This window comes from Ochotona princeps, chromosome 2 (genome assembly GCF_030435755.1).
Source record: "Ochotona princeps isolate mOchPri1 chromosome 2, mOchPri1.hap1, whole genome shotgun sequence".
Taxonomy (NCBI): domain Eukaryota; kingdom Metazoa; phylum Chordata; class Mammalia; order Lagomorpha; family Ochotonidae; genus Ochotona; species Ochotona princeps.
The window spans coordinates 92858674-92881000 of record NC_080833.1 but is presented as its reverse complement, the minus strand read 5'-3'; the positions used below and the strand labels follow the sequence as shown (position 1 = coordinate 92881000).

General features: G+C 50.4%; 2 protein-coding genes across 2 annotated transcripts in view; one reads left to right on the top strand and one right to left on the bottom strand.

Annotated features, from left to right (window-relative positions):
* Positions 1-22327, top strand: part of LOC101522940 (glutathione S-transferase Mu 2) — a 104647-nt gene that overhangs the window by 60886 nt on the left and 21434 nt on the right. The window lies entirely within an intron of this gene.
* LOC101532277 (glutathione S-transferase Mu 1) lies at positions 11313-16271 on the bottom strand. Its single transcript, XM_004582154.4, has 8 exons — positions 16118-16271; positions 15750-15825; positions 15304-15368; positions 14938-15019; positions 14744-14844; positions 14029-14124; positions 13829-13939; positions 11313-11469 (listed from the first exon to the last, which is right to left on the bottom strand). The coding sequence occupies exons 1-8, from the start codon at positions 16151-16153 to the stop codon at positions 11380-11382; spliced, it is 657 nt and encodes a 218-aa protein (XP_004582211.2). The 5' UTR covers positions 16154-16271; the 3' UTR covers positions 11313-11379.

The following is a 22327-nucleotide window of genomic DNA, read 5'->3' as shown; positions in this document are numbered from 1 at the left end:
TGGGGCAGAAGTAAGTCTTGCAGGCCTCTCTGGTTGGTGGGTCTTGGGGGTGTGGTAGAGCACGATTGGCCCAACGGATGGCACTGCAACCAGGTCCTACCCCTTCTGCTCTGGGCACTCAGAGAATCCAGGCCTGTTTTTGCTGATGCTTGTAATCTGAAAGTGCAGTCACAGCTCATGACCATGACATGGAGTTCATGTTCCTCAGGGTTCCTGACTCAGGTAGGGTGACAGGGGGGCTTCCTCCTGGGTGGTGGTCGTGGGGCTGGGACCAGTGAGGCAGCTGGGGGAATGGGAGAGAACTCTATAACCCACTGCCATTGGAAGCCTCTGCCTGATGTTCTCCAGAGCTCCCTGAGTGGATTCCTCTGTGTTGTGTGCTCCTCTCTATGTGTTCCTCTCTGTGCATTTCTTTTTTTTTTTTTTAAGATTTATTCATTTTATTACAGCCAGATATACACAGAGGAGGAGAGACAGAGAGGAAGATCTTCGGTCCGATGATTCACTCCCCAAGTGAGCCGCAATGGGCCAATGCCGATCCGAAGCTGGGAACCTGGAACCTCCTCCGGGTCTCCCACGCGGGTGCAGTGTCCCAATGCATTGGGCTGTCCTCAACTGCTTTCCCAGGCCACAAGCAGGGAGCTGGATGGGAAGTGGAGCTGCCGGGATTAGAACCGGCGCCCATATGGGATGCCGGGGCTTTCAAGGCGAGGACTTTAGCTGCTAGGCCACGCCGCCAGGCCCTCTCTGTGCATTTCTTGTGGAGTGTTTCTACTAGAGACAAACTCACACTGATAAGATATCTCTATCTCTGATGCATCCCCCACAGCGTCTCTCCCAGCTGGTTCAGATTATAACCTGCTTCAGGAATAGACACATTCCAGCTATGAGGAAAAGAAATTCACCATGCAGGACTGTAGTGCACCTGATTGTTCAGACATACTGCATGCTCACTGAAATGGAGTTGCTCACCTGTGCAGACCTCCACTAGCTGGGAATGATCTGGAGGGTGCAACGTGGTCTTTCAAGGCAGGGTGTTGGGCACCTGTTATTAGTAATTGATTTGACTGCTTCCTTAAGGCTTTTGCATTACTTTGTGTAAGCCTTTGGCATGTAGGGTCCAGAACCCTTACAATTATTCTGTCCCCCAGAACCTTGAATGTGAAATGAGGGGTTGAGATCCCAGATGACCTGCCTTGGGGGTCTTGCCCCTGATTCATTGGGAGGGTCCCAAAGAGAGGAGGTATATTGGCTTTTTTTTTTTCTTGGTCTTCCCCACAGCTCCTGATTGTAACCAAAGCTAGTGGCTGAGTGAGAAATTCAAGTTGGGTCTGGAATTTCCTAACATACATACAGGGGATGGAGTATTGCAGAGGGTTCGTGCAAAATGTCTCCACAACACAGAACCAGGGCCTTGTGCTCAACTCTTGTCACCCACGGTTCTCTACAAAGCTGTTCCATGATGGTTCATGTCAAAGCTCACTCTTTCCTTGTACAGAGTATGTCTCTAGTGCTTACATGGGCCATGGCCAGAAAAGGTGCTAGGTTCCCTGGCTCAGGGCAGGGGGTGCTGGGTACCTGGGAACCCAGCTGACTTCCCTCCTCACCCCAACTGCCCTATGACTGACAAGACTCACAAGCTCACCCAGAGCCATGCCATCCTGTGCTACCTCGCCCACAAGCATACATGTGTGCATGGGGCTGGCTGCAACATGCAAGAAAGGACGTTAGGCATCCCTTTGGGTGAAATTCTGGGTGTTAATATCTGTTGTAGGTGTTACAGAGGGGGTGGAGATGAAAAAGAAGAACAGGTGGACATTTGGGAATCAGGTAACAAACATAAAATTTTGATTGCAGTACACTATAGCCTCCAGCTCAAGATCAGAGGTGTTGGAGCGAGACCAGCAATAAGTAATAATAATAATAATAATAATATCAAGAACAAATAGAGAAGAATAGATGTGACTCAGAGGGCTAAGCCCAACTTCAGACATCTACATTATGTATCAGAATGTCTGGGGTCAAATGGGACAGAATAGAAAATGTAGAAATAAATACACACATAGTCCACTGATTTTTGACAAGGTTCTGAGAACACACAGAGGGAAAAGAGAAGCCTGTTCAATACGTGGTACTGGAAAAACGGGATATCTGATTTGAGAAGAATCACAGAAGCTCCACCTGTCACTCACTGTCTACAAAGCCAAATGAAATTGCTGACAGATACTGTAACAGTGCAAGAAGAAAACAGAGGAAATGTTCCACGACAGTGTTGTGAAGAATGGGTTTGGTTCTGTTTGTTTTGCTTTGTGTGAATAAAAAATTCAAAAGCACAAGTAACCAAATAAACACAGGAACATGGGTTTTATCAAGTGCAAAAGGTTTCACACAGAAAAAAAAACAGCCAAGTAAGAAAACAATTTACAGAATGGGAGAGAAATATTTGCACACTATGCATCCGCCAAAGGATTAATCTGCAGCATATATAAGAATCTTAAACTACTTAGCAGCAGAAAATCTGATTAAACAAAGGGAAAAGACATGAACAGACATTTCTGAAGAAAAGACAGACACATTACCAACAGGGACATGAAAAACGCTCCTTGACACCAATCATGAGGTGCGACGGACGGCTTGGCAGGGAGCAATCAGTCCGACGGGAACAGGACCCCGGGAACGGTGGGCAAGGATTCGGCGAGTGACAAACAGACACGACAACTCAAGGCAGTTGTATCTGAGTTCATTTTGCAAAAGCAAGGCATCAACTTATATACAATAGATTATTGCAAAGGGACATTTTCTTTGTTTATTCATGTGGTTACATTTTTACAATTATTCCAGGGAGGGAAGCAGGGCTGTTGAGAAAAGATTGTTCTCTAATAGCCTGGTGACAGACTGCGGTTGCTATTTGTTATGGATGCGGTTTGTCACCACTTGCAGTTTTAATCATTAAGCAGTTAGCTCTCATTGTGCTTTGTGCCTTACATTGGTTTTAATACTAACCTATCTATTTTTCTTAGTTCTTCTTCCTGTGTGGCTTTTTAAGCTATAGATCTCTACTATAATCTTCTTTTTAGGAATCCTCAAAAACAGTCCCAAGTAGGTTTATTAAAGCTAGTGACCTGATAGTTTTCATCCTATACTGCTTGCAATCCTTGTCCAGTCTTCTGTCAGAAGGTTTCATAGAACTATAAAGGAATATTGAGCTTTTGCTGCACATGAATAGCATTATTCCAGTCATAAAGAGAAGAGCAAAGAGAGTACAGCCAGGAATGTCAAGACCACTAGAGATGCAGCCAAATCCAGGAGGCATCCTTCCCTGAAGCTTCCTCCTCGGCCTGGTGATTTCTCATGCAGGCTCCACTGGAGGTGGCGTGACAATGAGGGAAATGCAAATCAAAGTCACCAGGAAATACCACCCCATGGTGTGTCAGTTGCCAAGGGGAAAAATGCTCATATGGATATGGAGAAAAGGAGACCCTTTCATACTGTTGCTGGGAATGCAAACCACTATAGTCACATATAGAGAATCAAATGACATTTCCTAAAAAAAAAAATAGAACTACAATAGGATTCATCAATCCCACCCTGAACCAAAGGAGACAAAATGAGCATGTTGAAGACAAGTTCCTACTCTTGTTTATTTACAATAGACAAGATGAGGAATCAAACCTGTGTCGCTCAATGGATGAATGGAAAAAGAGAAAGTGCTACACACACATATCGTGGCATACTCTTCAGTCATAAGAAACAGTTGAAATAATCGCAGCACTTGTGGAAACATGGATGAACCTGAAGTATATTATGATATCATAAGTATATTATGATAAGTGAGCTAAGGCAGGCAAAAAGATACACACCCTATGAACTCACTCATTTTTTAACTTCCTTGTTTTTTGTGTTTTATTGTTTTGTTTTGTTTTTGCAGTATTGCAGACCTTGGGAAAATTAAAAAACAAAACAAAACAAGCAAAACCAAAAAAACCAGGAACAAAGCTGCTCTGTTGTCAGTTAACTTTTCCACATTGACTTTCTCCTCCCTCTCCGTTCCTCTGCTGGCCCCCTCCTTCCTCTAACTGTGTTCCTGCAGGCTGTGTCTGAGAGAAAACCCATTACAGCAAACACCACATTCTCTAAGCTGTCTCTCTGTGTCTGGATTTGGGCTCGTAGTGACAGTGATTTATAACCATCCTCGCTGTGGTGTGCTAGCTGGGTGACATTTTTAGGCTATACCTGTTTGTGGTTCATGATAATCGTTAGAACACACTCCTTTTTGAAAAGTCCTGAAAATATCCCATGATTCAAATGGGCCAAATGTCTTTTTGTGTGATTTTCCTTTTTTATGCATTACTTTTACTTCATTCATAAGTTGTATATAGATATGTATTTACTTATTTCAAGAGTCCTTTTCAGTTCTTCCTTTTTATTTGAAAGGCAGAAAAAGAGACAGAGATCTTATTTACTGGTTCACACCTAAAATATCTGCATAAAGGGTACAGAAGACAAACCTGAGCAACTGACTATGGTGTTACTTATGAGATGTGCGATCCAGTTCCCTGCTATTGTGTCTGGGAATGCAGTGGGAGATGGCTCAAGTGCTTGGGCCCCTGCAGTCACATGGGAGAGCCAGTTGGAGTTCTCAGCTCCTGGCTTCTGCCTGCTCCAACTCTGGCTGTTGTGCCACTTGGGGAGTATACCAGCAGATGAAAGGTCTCTGTTTCACTCTGACTTTCAAATAAAAATGAAAAACAAAAAAGTATGAGAAAAAATAAAGTAGGATTTCAGAAAAGTATAATAGAATCAAGGTTCAAGTTTAAAAATTATGGAAATGAAGAAATAGTACAGACATTAAAAATATACCGACCTTCACCAACATGCTTGCTGAACAGGAAACTGATTTAATGAAATTGTTATCTAAACTGATAAGAATTTTAGTCCAAACAAAAACTAAATAGGAAATGACAAGCGAATAAAATTAGGGATGAGAAAGAGGACTCAAAAATTAGCACAAGAGCAAGGGTTGGGTCCAACAGCTAAGATGACTGTTGGGAGGCCCACATCCAACAATAGTGTATACGGGTTTGGTTTCCAGCTCCTGTTCTGGATTCCAGTTTCCAGCCAATGAGACCCTGATGGGCAGCAGAAAATGGGTCAAGTAATTGCAGCCCTGTCACCAATGTGGAAGATTTGGTTGAAGTTCTTGCTCCTGCATTTGCCCTCGGCCCAGCCTAAACCAGGGAATTGCAAGCACTTGGCAAGCAAATACATAGATGGGATCTCTCTCTCTCTCTCTCTTAGATCACACTCTGACCCAGCATGTGCTCAGCCTCTGGAAACCTCTGGGACTAGGAGCTAACTTGGATCTTCCTATCTGTTACAGATAGGGATCAGTGCCAAACTGCAGGCCTCCAGATCTCCTGGAAAAAGGAAAGAGACTGGTTCTTAGCCAGGTCCTGTCCCTGCCAGCCCAAAGCACTGCCCTGAAGTCACAGCTCATTCCCACTGAAGTCACCTCCCCAGCAAGAGGCTCATGATGCTTGATTAATGGGCATTGGTGTGAAGAGCAAGGGATCCACCTCAGGGCAGGGCAGGTGCTGTGCAGCTGTGGGTGTGGCTGTTCTAAGATCCAGTTTCTGGATGCTGCAGTGTGTGTGTGCCTGTGTCATCCTGTGCCAATGTGTGTGAGTGCCGGTATGTGTGTGTGTGAGAGGGGGATGTTAGGTTTTTGGGTGCTGCCTCACCTGGAGTAGATAAGGACAGCATCAGAGTCACTCTGTCACTGACCTCAGGTCCAACTCTGCAAGCTCATACCACCTGCCTGCTGGAATACAGTGTCCAACTATGAGGAAGAGATGCACGATGGGGTCCTTTCCTGGTCAGACCTCTGCTCAGCTGATGCCGACTGACAGAGTTACCCAGGGAGGCCACCCATTGCTCACCTGGGTAGGCCTCCTTAGCTGCAGCTGAGCCTGTACTTCTCTGGCCCCTGAGGGTGCAGTGTGGCCTCCCAAAGCAGGGCCAGGGAGGGGGTACTGGGAACCCACATTTCAGTATTGTGTCCAGAACCCTTACATTCTTTTCCCAGACCTTGGATGTGAGACTGGGCATTCAGATCCCACATGCCCTGTCTCGGGGGTCTTGCCCATGACTCCCAGGGAGGGTCCCAGGGAGAGGCTGCACACTGGGGAGATTTTGTTTCACCTTGGTCTTCTCCACAGCTCCCAACTATGACCAAACTCAGTGGCTGAGTGAGAAATTCAAGTTGGGCCTGTAACTCCCCAAGGAATGTACATTGGATGGGATGGCTGGGGAGGGGTATTGGGGGGGGGGATGCAAAGTGTCTCTGTATCCACATCCTTCCCAAGGTTAGAGGAGTAGGACCAGGACCTTGTGCTCAACCATTGTCATTCCTGGCTGACTGTGCTGCCTTTCATGTGGTTGTGTGTCCCAACTCACTCATCCTTGTATAGCATGTTTACCCAGGCATGTCGTGGGCTAGGCACAGAGGGTACCAGGTCTCCTTTGTGCCCTTGCTCAGGGTAAGGGTTTCTGCGTGCCTGGGAGCCCAGCTGACTTCCTTCCTCACTCCCAACCCCTAGCTGCCCACTTGATGAATGGGACTCAAGCTCACCCAGACTAAGCACAACCTCTGAGAGTGGGGTTGGTTGCTGGGCATGGGGCCGTGGCCATGGCTACCCTCTGGGCTTGGCTAGGGTGTAATGCTTTGGTCTCTGTTGTATGGGCTTCAGGTAGGGACACAGAATAGAAGATGTGGATGGACATCTTTGAGAACCAACTGAGCAACACTGCCAGCAACTTGTTGCAGTCAGCTTCAGGAGCCAGGAGTCCAATGGGTCTCCCATGTGGATGCCGGATCCAAAGACTTTGTCCCAATCTCTGCTGCTTTCCCAGACCATTAGCAGGGAGTTGGGTCAGAAGTGGAAGTCTGTGGGACTCTATATCCATATAGGAGACCTGAGAAAAGTTCCAAGCTTATGGTTTAGACTGATCTTTCTCAGGCAGTTGCAGTGATTTGGGCAGTGAACCCGCAGGTGGATGAGCTCACTGTCTCTGCATCTCTCCCGAAGAGTCTCTTTTTCAAGTGAAATCATTCAAAAAAAAAGGTGGGGGGAAGGAAAGAAAAACTTGGCAGGCTCAGCAGACAGGGGAAGGGGGCTTGGAGAGCAGGTGGAGAAGGAACATGTGGGACACGGACTGAGCTCCCCTCATTGCTACTTGTCTGTCACCCAGGACCAATGTGTCTGGAAAAAGCCTAGTTTGTCACCATCTGGGCTTTAGTTTGAGGCATTGGTCCTGGGCTTTCAGGCTAGAGTCTTTCCTCTATCCCATTTTCCTACCATTCTCAGCTCCTTCTCAGCTCTGGCTCAAGTCCTGACTTGCTGCCTTGGAGATTTAAGAAGAGACAGCCTCGCTGTGGGAGAGAGAGGTTCTGGGGATTGTTACCCTGAGGCTGTTGGGGCAGGTGGCCCTGAGTCTCTTGGAATCCTTTGTCCACAACCTGGACCCTCTCTGTCCTGCTCAGAAGTTGCACAAAGCACAGCTGAGTGTTGTCCAGCCTGGTGCCTGGGGGCTGGGCTGGAGGTGAGATAGGTTAGAGACAGTGAGATGGGGCTCAGGCACCAGGTGGAGAAGGCAGCACTTCCTGCTCTCAGGGGGACTAATTAGGGCCTAGCTGGCCTTCCTTGCCTGTCTTACCTCATGGTATCTGAGTTCATTCGTTTTCTCAGAGTCACTGTGTTACAGGCACACAGGTAGTTAGGGGAGGTGCTAGGATCTGGCAGCTCAGCTGAACCCTTTGAAGGTGTAGGGGTCTGCGATGGACAGCCCCTGCCAAACCGCCGAGGAGTGCTGGACCATGGAGGTCCTTGAGGGCAGCTCTGGAGCATGCAGGTTTTGAACGCCACAGCATGAGATGTAGCAATGGAAGGGGAACAGATGTGAAGGAGAGTTGTTAGGCAATCAGAGCAGGACAGAGAGGAGAGACAAATTCCTGGCGAGAGAAGATTATTACTTTTTTTAATTTAAATCTTATTTTTAAATGTCTGTCACATTGGTGAGGAGGCTGCAGACCCATGCAGGTCTCTGGGTAGGATGTTATTTGTGTAGCCTCAATTGTTCTTAGATGGTGTTGGCTTCTCGGCTCCGGGTGTGAGAAACCACTTGATTCTTTCCGGACGGCAGTCTATGTCTATTTCAGTATGTCCTTGGCCTTGGATGCTTGGTGGAAAATTTGGCCCAGAACGCTGTTCAACCAGCAGAGCAGGTTTATTAAAAAGGGAAAATAGACCCGAGCGGGGCTAACTAACAGCATGCACACAGACACACATGTGGCAGAGTCAGTTAGGGGTGGGGTCTATATAACAAAAGCCAGCAGAGTGCCAGGAGAATGAGAGCGATGCTGAACTGGCTTGTGCCAACCACCTCACTTTCCCTCTCCTCTGGGAGTCAAGAGTCTGGAATAAGTTGAGTTAGATGAAGGAAAAGCACTAGGTAGGTGGAATTTCGGGTGTTTTGAAGAAGGTGGCTGCAGAACAGTATCTCAGCAGGGCGGAATTCAAGTGTTCATATATATATATATGATTTTTATTGGAAAGATAGATTTACAGAGGGACAGAGATAGAAAGGTCTTTTGTCTGCTGGTTCACTTCCCAAGTAGCAGCAATGACTGCAGCTGGGTGATGCGTAGCCAGAAACCAATAAGTTCTTGTGGGTCTCCCACACTGGTGCAGGATCCCAAGGCTTCAGGCCATCTTCTGCTGCTTTCCCAGGACATAAGCAGAGAGTTGGATGGGAAGTGGAGCAGCTGGGACAAGAATCTTATCCTGTGCCTCTTGCAGGTCTCATGCCACCCACCTGCTAGGCAGGCCACTTGCTCAACCTGTGAATGTCCCAGTAATGCAGTGTCGTTGACACGATGCTGCTAGTGTTCAGGGTCTGCTGCCCAGTCTCTTGATCTCCACAGGTCTAGCCTGGAAGTTGGTTTGAGTTCTCAGTGAGGGAAGGGGCAGCGCTGTTGATGGGTCCACCCCTCTGTGCCTCTCCTGCCCAGGTCTCCTCAGTTCCAAGGAAAGTGGTGCTGGGCTCAACCTTCAGGGAGCAGAAAGACTGAAGTTAACTCCCAGCCCACTAGGAACCCCAGAAGGTGGAGGATGCCCCAACATGGGGCAATGGGAACAAAGAAGAGGCTCTGTGTTGGTCTTTAAGTTATTTGGGGTAACAGCCCTTGGACCATCTGACTGAAGCCTTATGGTCATTCACCGAACAGTGTTTTGAGCCAGCTGGTGAAACTCCAGCAAGTGCATCTTGCAAGGAGGCAGCATGGCTGCCCCTCAGAAATTTCCCATTGTCAGATAGGTGACCACCTTGACCAAGACAGTGGCCTTGAGGTCGATGTCCAGGAGGGAATGTGAAGGCAGGTGGGACAGCCTCTTTGGGGCAGGAGCAGAGCCCTGTCTTTAAAGGTTCTGAGGAGACGTGAGCAAGAGATCCCTGAGAGGGGAGAGGGGCAGAAGGGGCAGAAGGGGTAGAAGGGGAGGGGCCCAGCCCTTCCTGAGGACCCGGATGAAACCCGAGGCTGCTCCACTGAGCCAGCAACATCAAGAAGCTGGGTTACTGGAACATTCCCTGGGTGAGCAAAGGGTCTGCTTGGAGGGCTGGCGGGGGCAGATCTGAGCAGCTGTGGTTCCTCAGCCTCCCTAGGTCTCGCCAAGCCGGCCTGGGGTTGGGGACAGCAGTGGTTGTGGAGATTACCAAGTGGGTTGTTCTTTCTCTAACCTCTGCCCCCTCCCATCCCCTTATGCTGGCTCAAGGCATCAGCCTGCTCCTGGAATACACAGACACCAGCTATGAGGAGAGAAGGCACTCCATGGGGTCTGTAATACACCTGCCTGCACTGACCTCTGCCCTAATGCTGAGTGACATCTGAGTCTGCCCCTACCCTGGTCCTTGAGTGGTGGAGTTGTCATCCCAAGACAAGTTGCGACAAGAGAGTTTTGGGCACTGGTGTGTCTGTGAGTGGGTTGGGGACTTCCTTAGATATTCACACATGTTTTTGAGCCTTTAGCATGCAAGGTTCAGAGCCCGTACATCATTCTGTTCCTCAGACTTTAAATGTGAGATGAGGGTTCAGATACCAGATGCCGTCTATGGCCATACCACCCTGAACGTGCCCAATCTCGTCAGCTACCAGATGCCCTGCCTTGGGGTCTTGCCCCTGACTTCCTGGGGGGTCCCAGGGAAGAAGCTGCACATTGGGAGGTTTTGTTTCACTTGGTCTTCTCCACAGCTCCCAACTGTGACCAAGGCCCATGGCTGAGTGAGAAATTGAAGCTGGGCCTGGACTTCCCCAACGTACGTGCAGGAGGGGTTAGGGTCTGGTACGTATGTAAATGTGTAAGTATGCCTGTCTCATTTTTCCCCCAAGCATTTATCATAAACAAACACACTAGCACTGGAAATTCTTCCACATTTCCAAACTTCCTGGACATCTACTATATGACAGGCACCCTGACACATGTCACAGGGAAGACATGGAGGGATTCTCTCCTTTAGGATTCAAGATTCATTTGGTGTGAAAAACATAGGTAAAACAACAATTACAATACAGTGGGATTTTTTTTTATTATAAAACAATCTGAAAAAATAGACAATGAATATGCATAACAGGAAGGCCATCTGGGGAAGGGTCTCAGCAGGGGTGTACCCATGGACAGCCACCTCTTCCCAATAGCCCAGCAGTTTATAGAACCAGGACCCAGCTGCAGGGGTGCTTCAGCCTTGGTACCATGCTGCAGGAATGAGGAATCAGGCAGAAGAAGGGACCCAAAGTGAAGAACAGAGCAACATGGACAGCACTGAGAAATGACACCATGGAACCTCAGCTGACCATACACCCACACAGCATCCTGCTCTGCTAGACGCTGTTGTGGCAACAGAAAAAAGAAAATCCCCAAACTTCAGCAAGACCTGTGCCAAGTCAGGACTCCCCGGGGAAGAAGACAGGCCAGGCTGAGATTCAGGCTTCCTGGGGAACAGGCAGTGCCCGGGAGAAATCTTGCTGCAGAACAGGGGCAGCACAGGCCCAGGGACCTCTCTGGCATCTGGGGAACTCAGGGACATTCAGGGTCCCTCACGGCAGAGACAGGGCCATGGGGTTGGCCTTAGTGCAGGAGGAGCAGCACAGGGGCTGTGGATGAAGAAGAGGGCAGAGTTGAGGCTGGCCAAGGTGTCTACAGGAAGGGCTGGCTTAGAGGACAGGGGCAAGAGGCTGGGGAGGAGGAGGAGACAGTGGAGGGAGAGAACTGAGAAGGCTGAGGCAGGGCTGAGCTCCCGACAACCCTCCCACCTCATCACAGAGCCTTATTTTCCTGTCCAGGAGGCCAGCTTTAAATACATAGGCACTCGGAGGAAGTGGCTGGACTTCATGTAGGCAGCGATCTTCGGCAGGCCCTGCAGGGGCAGAAACAGGAGCAGAGCTCAGGGTCTGTGGTTGCCCTGAAGTTCCCACAGCCCCAGTGTAGGCACAGCCCAGCGGGACCAACAGCGGCCATTGCACGGGGCTGTGGTGGCTGCACTGACATCTCCATAGGACCACAGCCCTGCGGAGTTCACGCTTCATCACAGACACCTCTCTCCATACCTCTAAGGATGGATCAGCAGGGAGACACAAAAGCTGGGTACTATATAGCCAAGCACAATGTCCATGCTGGTTCAGAGGCCATTCCACCCCAACATGATCCACTCTTGGCTACCATGTCTCAACGGGAGCCTGATGGTCACAGCTTTGCACCAGACAGTGTCTGATACACACATCATGAACTTTCTCAAAGACTGAGCAGGCAGAGTATGACACATGCTGCCGCTGTCCCTCTCCAAAATGTTCTCCTCTCTGCCCTATCCACAAAGGCCCTGGCACTCCTGTCTGCACACTCCCTTATTCACAATGAGACTGACCCCTCCTGGCATTGCACACACAGCAGAGATGTCAACCAGGACTAAGGGGCTGAGATCATGCCAGGGCAGCTAGCAGAGCCACCCAGACCTCACCCAGTGACTCAGCAAGCCCTCACTGTGGGAAACAGGAGGAGGTGAATCAGCAAAGCAAAGCGAGGCCAGGTGCCAATCCTCCCCCTGACACAGGAAGTTCTAATTCTTCCACTTGGTATCTGAGCCTAACCTTACTGCATTTCAACTCCCCTTATCCTGAGACCTGCCACAGTGAGCAGTACTGAACATACTCCTGGGCCATGCACCTGCACGTCAGGCCTGACAGTGTCCACAGGGGTCTCAAGAATTCAGGGGGACCCAAGGTGCTCTGAGTCTAACAGGCTTGGTCTGGGGGGCTGCACAGTCCAGCACACAGATTTTATCTGGTCCCTATCCCAGGCACACAGAGCTCAGCAACTGATGCATAATCCCCAAGGCTTCGGTCCTGTTCCTCACCCAGAGCTGATGAGAATGAGCTGAGCAGGCACATCTCTCCATGGGAGGGGAACAGGACATTGATCACAGAATGAACAATCTGTTGGTCTAATACCTCAAACACTCATATCTGTGATAAAAGCTTTTGTGGCAAACAAGATGTCCCTTGGTGACGATGTAACCCTGAGAGGTGAGGCCTATGCTGTGCTCCTCAGATGCACGCTGTGTTACCCTCCCCCGACCCGCTGTGCCTGCATTCTCAAAACGGCCTCAGTTCCAGTGTGAAGCCACATTTGCAGGTACATAAAATTAAACATCAACAACCTGCCTCATATCACAGCGAGAAGATGTGTGACACAGGAATGAGGAAACAGAGTGAAAGGAAGTTTTCACCACCAACTCTTCATGACAAGAACCTGCACCAGGGGCCGCCTGTGGCCACTGAGATCCAGCACCAACACATCTGGGGGCTCAGTGCTTCCACATGAGGATCTCATTAGTTCAATTCAAGATCAAGTACCTGGAGTGTCTGTGTCTCTGACACTGCAGTTTGATTCTAACACATCTCACCCCCCTGATGCCCGCTACAAATGCAGGCCTCTCCTACAGTCTCCATGGGTGGGAGTCAGGACAAAGGCCTGAGGCTGCTCCTGGTAGCACAAGATTCAGAGAAGCCTGACTGCTGTCCTGTAAGGGGTAATTGTAAAAGTGACTGTACTCCTGGAAATCTGGAATCTCCAAAGAGACACCTGCATCCTGTTAGGACCTAAGCTCTTGTTTCCTGAAAGACCTGGAGGCAGGCAGGAGATAGGGAGAATCTTGGAGTTTTTTGATTTTCGGGAGACAGCTACCTTCGAGGCACGCTATTTTATTACTATCTGCATTGAAGAGATATGATCAGGACCCCCAAGCCTATAAGTTATAAATTCCTGTTGCATGCTTTCTGTTTTGTGTCACTGCTAGCCCCAATCATGTACTTGCTCACTATCACGAAGCTTTTGATGCTCTTACTATAAAAACCCCACAATTATTTTATTCAGGGTGCTTCTTGCTTATGGCAAAAAGTTGCCCCCTGGACTAGACAATAAAATCATCTCACTCACTCATTCACCTTGGAGTCTCACTTAGATTCATTGAATCCCAACACTGCCCATACACATCAGATGTTCTTGGGAGCCCTGACAGCTGTGACTGGCTCTGGGAGCCTGACAAATGGCCTTCCCACTATTGATTCAATCTCCCATTGAATCAAGTGGAAGAGACAACTTGTGCAGATACATTGGACACAGCAGGTGCAGGGGTTGGTCTGCAGCTCAACTCTAGGACTCAGAGAGCTTAAATGAACCAGAAGAGGGGAGAGGAGGGAAGAGAAGGGTTGAGAAGTTACCTCAAATCGAGCCATGAAATCCTTCAGGTTTGGGAACGCATCCAGGCAACCAGGAGCGAATATACAGTTCCCATCCAAGACATCATAAGCGTGGAAATCGGCAATGGTGATCTGCAGAAGCCAGGAGGAGGGAGCTCAGCACAGGGGGAGACCGACCATGCCCCCTGCTCCTGCCTCCCTCACTTCTTCTCTCACCTCACCTTGTCCCCTGCAAACCAGGGCCGCTTCCCCAGGAACTGGGAGTACAGCATCAGCTTGTCTGGGAGGCCCTTCAGGTAGTCAGGCTTCAGCTTCTCCTGAAGGAACAAATGGCTGTCAGCACCCACAGACACAACTTTGGGGAGAGGGTCTGCCTGCCCAGGGCTGCACATGACCCTGCTGGCCGGGGAGGCAGCCATCTTCCCTGAGTGTGACAGGGATGTGCACAGATCACAAAGGATGAGAATGTGATATGAAATGATGGAGGGAAAGGAACCTAGGGCCTCGGGCTGACACTGGGCTTCCTATTGAGGAAATCTGCTTATCCCTGTGGGAACACAGAAAGAGCCCTGGGAAATAGGGCACATGCTTGAAGATGTTCCCTTCTTGAACTGTGATAATTTATGCACTGGGACTCTGCATCCAACTACTGGCATACGTTGGAACCAGGTGGTAAAGATGACCATAATGTAGCTCAAAAATGATTCAGAAGAAAATATCCTGTCTTAGAACAAAGACATTTGGTATATAGCTAAGAGTTTGGAAATCAATTCGTAGATTTCAAAGATTTAAAAGACCACAGAATCAATGTATTGATAACATATGAAATTGTTTGAAGAATCAGTGCTCCTGGGTGGTTCAGGAGCAGTGTAGATACGAACACAAGAGGTTAATTACTCATTGAAACTGCCGTGTCCTGTCCAGTGGGGCACTCACAAAGTCAGGGCTGTAGCAGATACTGCCAAGTTGCCAGCGGTTGTCCATAGCCTGATTCTCCAAAATGTCCACGCGAATCTTCTCCTCTTCCGTCTCCCCACCTGCAGCCCACACACAGCAGACACCCTCAGCATCCCACCCAGCCAGACCCAGGGCACAACCACAGCCCCACGCCCTCAGCCAGCCCCACTCACACAGGTTGTGCTTGCGGCCAAGGTAGCGCAGGATGGCATTGCTCTGGGTGATCTTGTGAGTGCCGTCAATCAGGTAGGGCAGCTGGGAAGGGAGGAGGGAAGTCAGCTGCACTCCCATGTGCCCAGCATCCCCTGCCCGGATCAGGGCACACAGGAGCCCTGGCACTCTCTGTGCCTGGTCCATGGCAGGCCCCAAATATATACTCCATACAAGGAATGAGTAAGCCCAATGGAAAAGCCTTATAGAGAACCAGGAATGACAGTAGCTGAGCACAAGATCCTGGTGCTGAAATCTTTAACCTTGGGAAAGATGTGGAGGAAGAGACACCTTGCACTCCCCCTATGGTTCCCAGCCCCTGCACGTACGTTGGGGAAGTCCAGGCCCAGCTTGAATTTCTCACTCAGCCACTGGCTTCGGTCATAGTCGGGAGCTGTGGAGAAGACCAAGTGAAACAAAACCTCCCCAGTGCGCAGCCTCTTTCCTGGGACCCTCCCAGGGAGTCAGGGGCAAGACCCCCTGCCCCGAGACAAGGCATGTGGGATTTGAACCCCTCAGTTTCACACTCAAGGTCTGGGGAAAAGAATGTGTATACATGCTTTAGACCTGACATACCTCTTGAAAAAATTGTTGGGAAGCCAAGCAAAGAATCTTACCCAATCTGAACCTGGGTTCCCAGCAGTTTTCTTGCCCTCCCAAACCACCTAGAACTCCGAATGGGGAACCTATCTGCACCCTCAAGGGACCAGAGTAGGGGCAGGCTCAAATGTCAGTCACGTTTGCCCCGCAGAGGTAGAGCAGGTAGGAGCATTACCGTCCCCCATGGAGTATATCTTTTCCTCATAGCTGGTGTCCGTGTATTCCAGGAGCAGGCGGACGGTGTGAGCCAGCTGGGGGATCAAAGGGGGCGAAGATCAGAGATAGTTCCCTCATGCTGACCTCTTCAACTCCAGAGAACCAGGTACTACAGCTAATCCCCACTCCACTTCTCTCTCTCTCTCTCTCTCTCTCTCTCTCTCTCTCTCTCTCTCTCTCTCTCTCTCTCTCACACACACACACACACACACACACACAGCTTCTGCAAGACCAAGGCTTTCTCCAGTTTCCACAGTAGCAGCATCAAAATAGCCCCAGCTGCTCAGCGCTGCCCCCGCCAGCCCTCCAAACCGACCCCTCACTCACCCCGCGGATGTCCCAGTAACCCAGCGTCATGGGCATGGTGCTGCTGGTTGGTGCTGGTTTTGGAGTCGCTCCTGCTCCTCCCGCTGGTGTGGCTGGTGCTGAGGGCTCAGAGGGCTGCCTGGGGCTTCATCCGGGTCCTGGATGAGGCAGGGTCCCGCCCCCGCCCCTCCCCTCCCAGCTGGCCTCTCCCCTCTGGCTCCTTCCGCCCCTCTCAGGTTTCTCTGGCTGCACACAGTTCCTCAGACAGGCAGCACTCTGCTCCCCATTCCTGGGAGCGGAAAGCTGCTGCTCGTCCTGGACCCCAGTGTTCCCCAAGCGAGGTCGGGGCGCTCCGACTCTCCGTTTCCCCAGTCTTCCCGAGCGCCCACCCTCTGCTGAGGTCCCGGGAGTTGGCAGTGCCCTTGGCAGCCCAACGAGGCCTGCAGACAGTGCCACAGCTCCCTGCCCCTCCCCCGCAGGCATCCCTCTGTCCTCACCCCCTGGGCTGACAAGTTCCCTGGGCTCTGGGAAGCTCCAGCTGCCAGCGCCTAAGTGGGGTACCAGTAATGGAGTGTTCAAATCAGCGCCCATAAGAAGAGCAGCGTTGGGCACTGCCAGGCTCCTAGGCCGACAACCCACAGAGCCATGCATCAGGAACAGCAACCCCAGAAGGCAAAGGTCTGCCTGATCTGACACAGGATGGAAGGAAGAAAGTAGGGGCTGTGTGTTGTCCCTTAAGGGATTTGGGGAACCAGCCCTTGGGTCTCCTGACTGAAGCCTTATGGTCATTCACCGGGTGGTGTTTTTCTTTCATCAAGCAGCTGGTGAATCTCCAAGAGGCCCACCTTACACAGAGGAGGCATGGCTGAGGTGCCCCTCAGAAATGTCCTGTTGTCAGATAGGTGACCTCCTTGACCAGTACAGTGGCCTTGAGGGAGACTGAGGTGGGGGAGTTGTGACCTGCTCCCACTGAGTACCCAGGTGACACCCAAGCCACTCCCACTGAGGCCAGCTTGCTGAGCCTGCAGCACCAGCAGCAGCACCCCGTGACACTGAGCTACTGGGAGAGCCATGGGGTGAGTGAGGGGCCCTCTCACAGGGCTGGTGGGAGCAGCACTGAGCAGCTGGGGAAACCATGGGGTGAGTGAGGGGTCCTCTCACAGGGCTGGTGAGAGCAGCACTGAGCAGCTGGGGGAATTTTGTTTTAAGATTTTGTTTTTATTGGAAAGGCTGATTTACATTGAGGAGGAAAAAGCAGAGATCTTCCCTCTGCTGGTTCATTTCCCCAAATGAACCAACTCCGCAGTGGTTGGAGCTGAGCCCCCTCCAGGTCTCCCATGTGGATGTAGTATCCTCAGGCTTGGAGACATCCTTTGCTGCTTTCCCAGGACATAAACAGAGAGTTGGATGGGAAATGGAACAGCCAGGACACACATGGCCACCTATATGGGTTGCTGGAGTTTGCAGACAGAGGGTTAGCCAGTTGAGCCATCACATCAGACTTAGCTGGGGGGATTCTTACGACTCATTTCTGTGGAACCCAGAGGAAGCCTTGGCCTCACAGCAGCTCCCCAGAGCACACCTACATGTGTGGGGTGAGGAGTGGGTGGTGGCAGTGTTTGTGGTGTTGATTTGGTGGGTTCATCTAGAGGAGATAAGGACAGATTCTGGTCACTTTGCCTTTAGCCTGTGCCCCTGCCATTCTTCCCTCCCCCAGCTAGTTCATACACAGGTACCAGCTATGAGGACAAGAAGTACACTGTGGGGGATGGTAATGCACCTGCCTGCACTGACCTCTGCCCTAATGCATAGGGTCAGTATGACCTCCCAACACAAGGGCACTAGGCACTGTGCTGTGTCTGTGATGGGGTTGGGTTCTTCCTAAATTTCCCCACACTTCTTTTGAGCTTTTGGCAAATAGGTTTCAGAGCCCTTACAACCATTCTGTTCTCTTGGCCTTGAATGTAAGATGAGGGGTTCATATCCCACATGCCCTGTCTTAGGATTCTTGCCCTTGACTCCTTGGGAGGATCCCAGGGAAGAAGCTGCACACTGGAGGTTTTGTTTCCCTTGGTCCTCTCCTCAGTTCCGAACTATGACTGAAGCCAGTGGTTGAGTGAGAAAATCAATTGGGTTTGGACTTTCCCAACATTTGTGCAGGAGATGGGATGGCTGAGGATCGATGTACAAGGTTTCTCTGCTTGCATTTCCCTTCCCTGGATTAGAGATTTAACATGAGTGCACCCTTCCCAGATAGTGGTGTTCTTGGTTGTCTGTGTTGATTTTCGATGGTGCTGCATATTGTGGCCATTCATTTTTCGTTTTTCTTTTTTTTTTTTTTTAAAAAAAAAGACTCATTTATTTTTATTGGAAAGGCAGATATACAGAGAGGAGGATTTTCCGTCTGAGGATTTATTCCCCAAGTGACTGCAACAGCCGGTGCTGCATCGATCTGAAGCCAGGAGTCAGGAACTTCCTCCAGGTCTCCCACGTGGGTGTAGGGTCTCAAGGCTTTGGGCCGTCCTTGACGGCTTTCCCAGGCCACAAGCAGGGAGCTGGATGGGAAGCAGAACTGCCGGGATTAGAACTGGCACCCATATGGGATCCTGGCATGTTCAAGGAGAGGACTCTAGCCACTAGGCCACTGTGCTGGGCCTGCCACTCATTCTTTGTACAGTGTCTCTAGGGCCTGCCCTGGACCAGGCACAAAGGGTGCCAGGACTCCTGTATGCCCTTGCTCAGGGCAGGGGTGCTGGGCACCTGGGAGCCCAGGTGAATTACTTTCTTCTTTACTCTTTCAGCTGGCCTATTTGAATGATGAGAGTCACTAAGATCACACAGAGCATTACCAACCTAAGCTATCTCATCCGCAAACACAACCTGTGTGAGTGGGCAGGGGCCTGGCTGGGGTGGGATGCTGAAAGTCTCTGCTGTGTGGCCTGCAGGTAGGGAGACAGAAGAGAAGAGGATCTGCATTTTGGAGAACCAGGTTGTGGATGGCTCTCATCAGTAGGTAGGACTCTGATGCAGTCCTGACTTGGAGAATTTCTGTTGCCCCACAGAAGCTGGGCTGGTTTGGACTCAGGGTCAGGACTCTTAATTTCACATCTGCATGGCTCCTGTTTCTCATATGAGCTCCATGAGGCTCTACGTGGGTCACTGTGCTACCACCAGTGACTGCCTAACCCCAGACTGCATCGGTGAAACCTCGGAGTCAGTTCCCACCATTCTTAAGATCGAATCAGTGCTCCAGCCTTGAGCATTCATTATCTAAAGAGTGAAGTCATATGTTCTGGCCAGCATTGTGTCACACAGAGGGCTCAGCCGTTATCTTCATTGCCATTATACCATGTGTGTGTGGATTCAAGTCTCAGATGCTCCATTTATTATCCAACTCCGAATAATGTACCCGGAAAAGCAGCAGTTGATGTTCCCTGCTACACACATGGACCCCAATGAAGTTACAACTCCTGGCTTCCACCTGGCACAGCCTTGGCTGTTTTTGGCCATCTGAATTATTAAACAGCATCTATTCCCCCCCCCCTTTTTTGTAATTCTGCTTTCTTTTCTTTTTTTTTCTTTGTGTATGTGTGTGTAAACTTTTAAAAAATTTTTTATTTTAGATGATCCTTACATAGTTGATCAGGGTGGGAAGACTGGATAGTCAGGGAAAAGTGGGTATGATCATTGTTCCCAAGTTTCCCATTTCTTTTTCTATATCTGGTGATAAGAAGCAACCAGGGGAGAAGCCACACCCAGCTTCCCAACTGCCCACACCCAGGGATGGAGAACAGCCATCCAGTATTGACCCAGGGTCCTGATGTGGCGTACTCTGAAGGTTCTGCCCAGGTGGTTTCAATAGCTCTGAAATGTCAATCTCGCCGATCCAAGGATGAGGGAACACTTTCAATGTCTATTGGTTGACATAATTGACCTTAGAGTCTCCATTTGCCTAAATATTTGCTGTCATCGTTGGGCTGGGTTAATTGTGCAATCTGTTCTGTTCTCTTTCCTCTACTATGATAATAGATGTCTTCTGAAGGCAGCAATGGGCTGCTATATCCTCTATGTGGATCTGGGCCAGCCATCCAATACTCTGTCTTTTCCACTAAGGAAGACCAGTTCTCACAGGTGGGCCCAAGAACCCAAGTCTAGAGACCAGACCCTGCTGGATCCCCCTGTCCCAGGGGTTCATGGCCCGGCACCCACCGTGCAGGCAGACTCACAGACCTGGGCCAGGCTACCTGGGCCCTAGCAATCCCCCAACCTCAGGAACTCACAGACTCGTCACCCACTATACATGCAGGCCCAAGGACCCAAGCCAGACAACCTGGTCCCTGCCAAACCCACTTCCAAATCCCAGAGCTCACAGTCCCTGCACCTACCACCCCCTGACTGCCTTTGCTTGCTTCACCTCAGCATCGACCAGCAGGTGCTTCAGCCTGGCTAAGTCCAGCCTGCCTCTAGTTCCAGCTCCTGCTGGTTGGTGCTGCAGCCTAGCTCAGTGCAGCCAGCCCCCCTGTTATGGCCCAAATGTCAACTGGTTGGTTGCAGCTCAAAACGGCCCCTCCTACAACCCACCCTGGTTCTCACATCTGCCAGTAGATGTTATGAACTGGTCCAACCTGGCCCACCCTTGCAACCTGACCCACATGTATGCTGGCCGGTACTGTAACTTGGCTTGGTTTGGGCTGTTCTTTGCCTTGGTTCTAGTGTTCACCTGCAGGAACTGTGTCCTGACAAAGGATTTCCCCAAGCTCCTCTATCAGTCACCTCCATGTGGCAGATCTTGTGCACTCTGGTGGATCCTTGGCCCAGGTTGACTTTGTGCACCTCTTGTTCTGGTAGGAACAGTGTCCTTACCCAGTTGGTCCCTACCCAATCCAGTTCTTCCTTTTTGGTGTTGCAGCCCAGCCACACCTGGTCCACATCCAGCTATAGTCCTCATGTGGTTCAATGAGAGATGAAACCTGACCCAGTCCGTTCTATACCCACCCTGGCTCTCACGAGTACCAGTGGGTACTGGAGTCTAGCCCAATCTGGCACTCCCCAGACCCAGTCCCCACCCATGCTGAGGGAGATTGCATTCATATCCAACCCAGCCTACTACCGCCATTCTAATTCTCACACTCACCAGTGGGAATCCCAACCCAGCCAGGATGTCCCCTTAGCTCCCCAACCAGGCCTATTCCCAGCCACAGATCTTGCATGTACCAATGGAGATTGTTGTTCTACATGTGAACCCACATACTCCCCTGCAGATTCTGCCCCCAGACCTAATTCACTCCTGTGCTGGTTAGTGTCACGGCCACCCTCACATCACCCATTCCCTGTTCCGACTGTCTCTGATGGGTTCTGTGATCCAGCCCTGTAACTACAGTGGCCTTGTCCATTGAAGTTCCTCAGAAGTCATTCCTCATCTAGATATGAACCCTCAGGTCCCTGCTTGCCCCCACCTATTCCATCCCCCAGACCAAATATAAGTCTACATCACCAAGTTCCAGAGTGCACTGCCAGGCAGCCTGACAGTTTATCCCAGTGCCACTGGCACCCGGACTGCCCAGGGCCTCCCTCCCCGAGGGAGTCATGCTACCCAGCTGTCCACACCTGTGCCAGTCCAAAAGGAACACAGGTTGGCGGGGGGTGGGTCTGGGGCCTAATCCCAGGAGTCACGCTGCCCAGGTGTCTGCACCTGTGGCAGTCCAAAAGGCCATCGACTCTCTTTCAGATGAATAATGAAATATATCTTCAAAGAAAATAAAGTCAGGTGTTCAAAGTTCTCTCTACTTCTGACCTCTACCAAGGTCCCTCTCTCCACCTGTCCATTCTTACAATGCACAGACTCAGTCTAGGAGAAAAGAAAGGAAAATACCGGATGCAGATGGAAATTTCAGCCATCCGTTCCCACAGTGCTGTCTCCATGGAGAGTTTTTTAGAAGCTTCGTGATCAGCAAAGAGCCTGCATCCCTCTTCCTCCTCCCTCCAGCCTCAGATTCTCCTTTGCACCCCTAGAACCACTCAGACGTGTGTCCCATTCTTTCCTCTCCCAACCCCACAGCTAGGCTGCGCTGTTGACTTCCTTCTCTGAGCTTACTGTTTGCTTCTGCTGGATGTCAGAGTCCAGGGTCAGGAGCTGCTAGCACCCTTGGCTTGGAGCCATAGGAGCTGTTAGGACATGCATGGGGACAGATTCAACATAGGGCAGGATGCCTCCTGGCAGGGAGCTGGTGT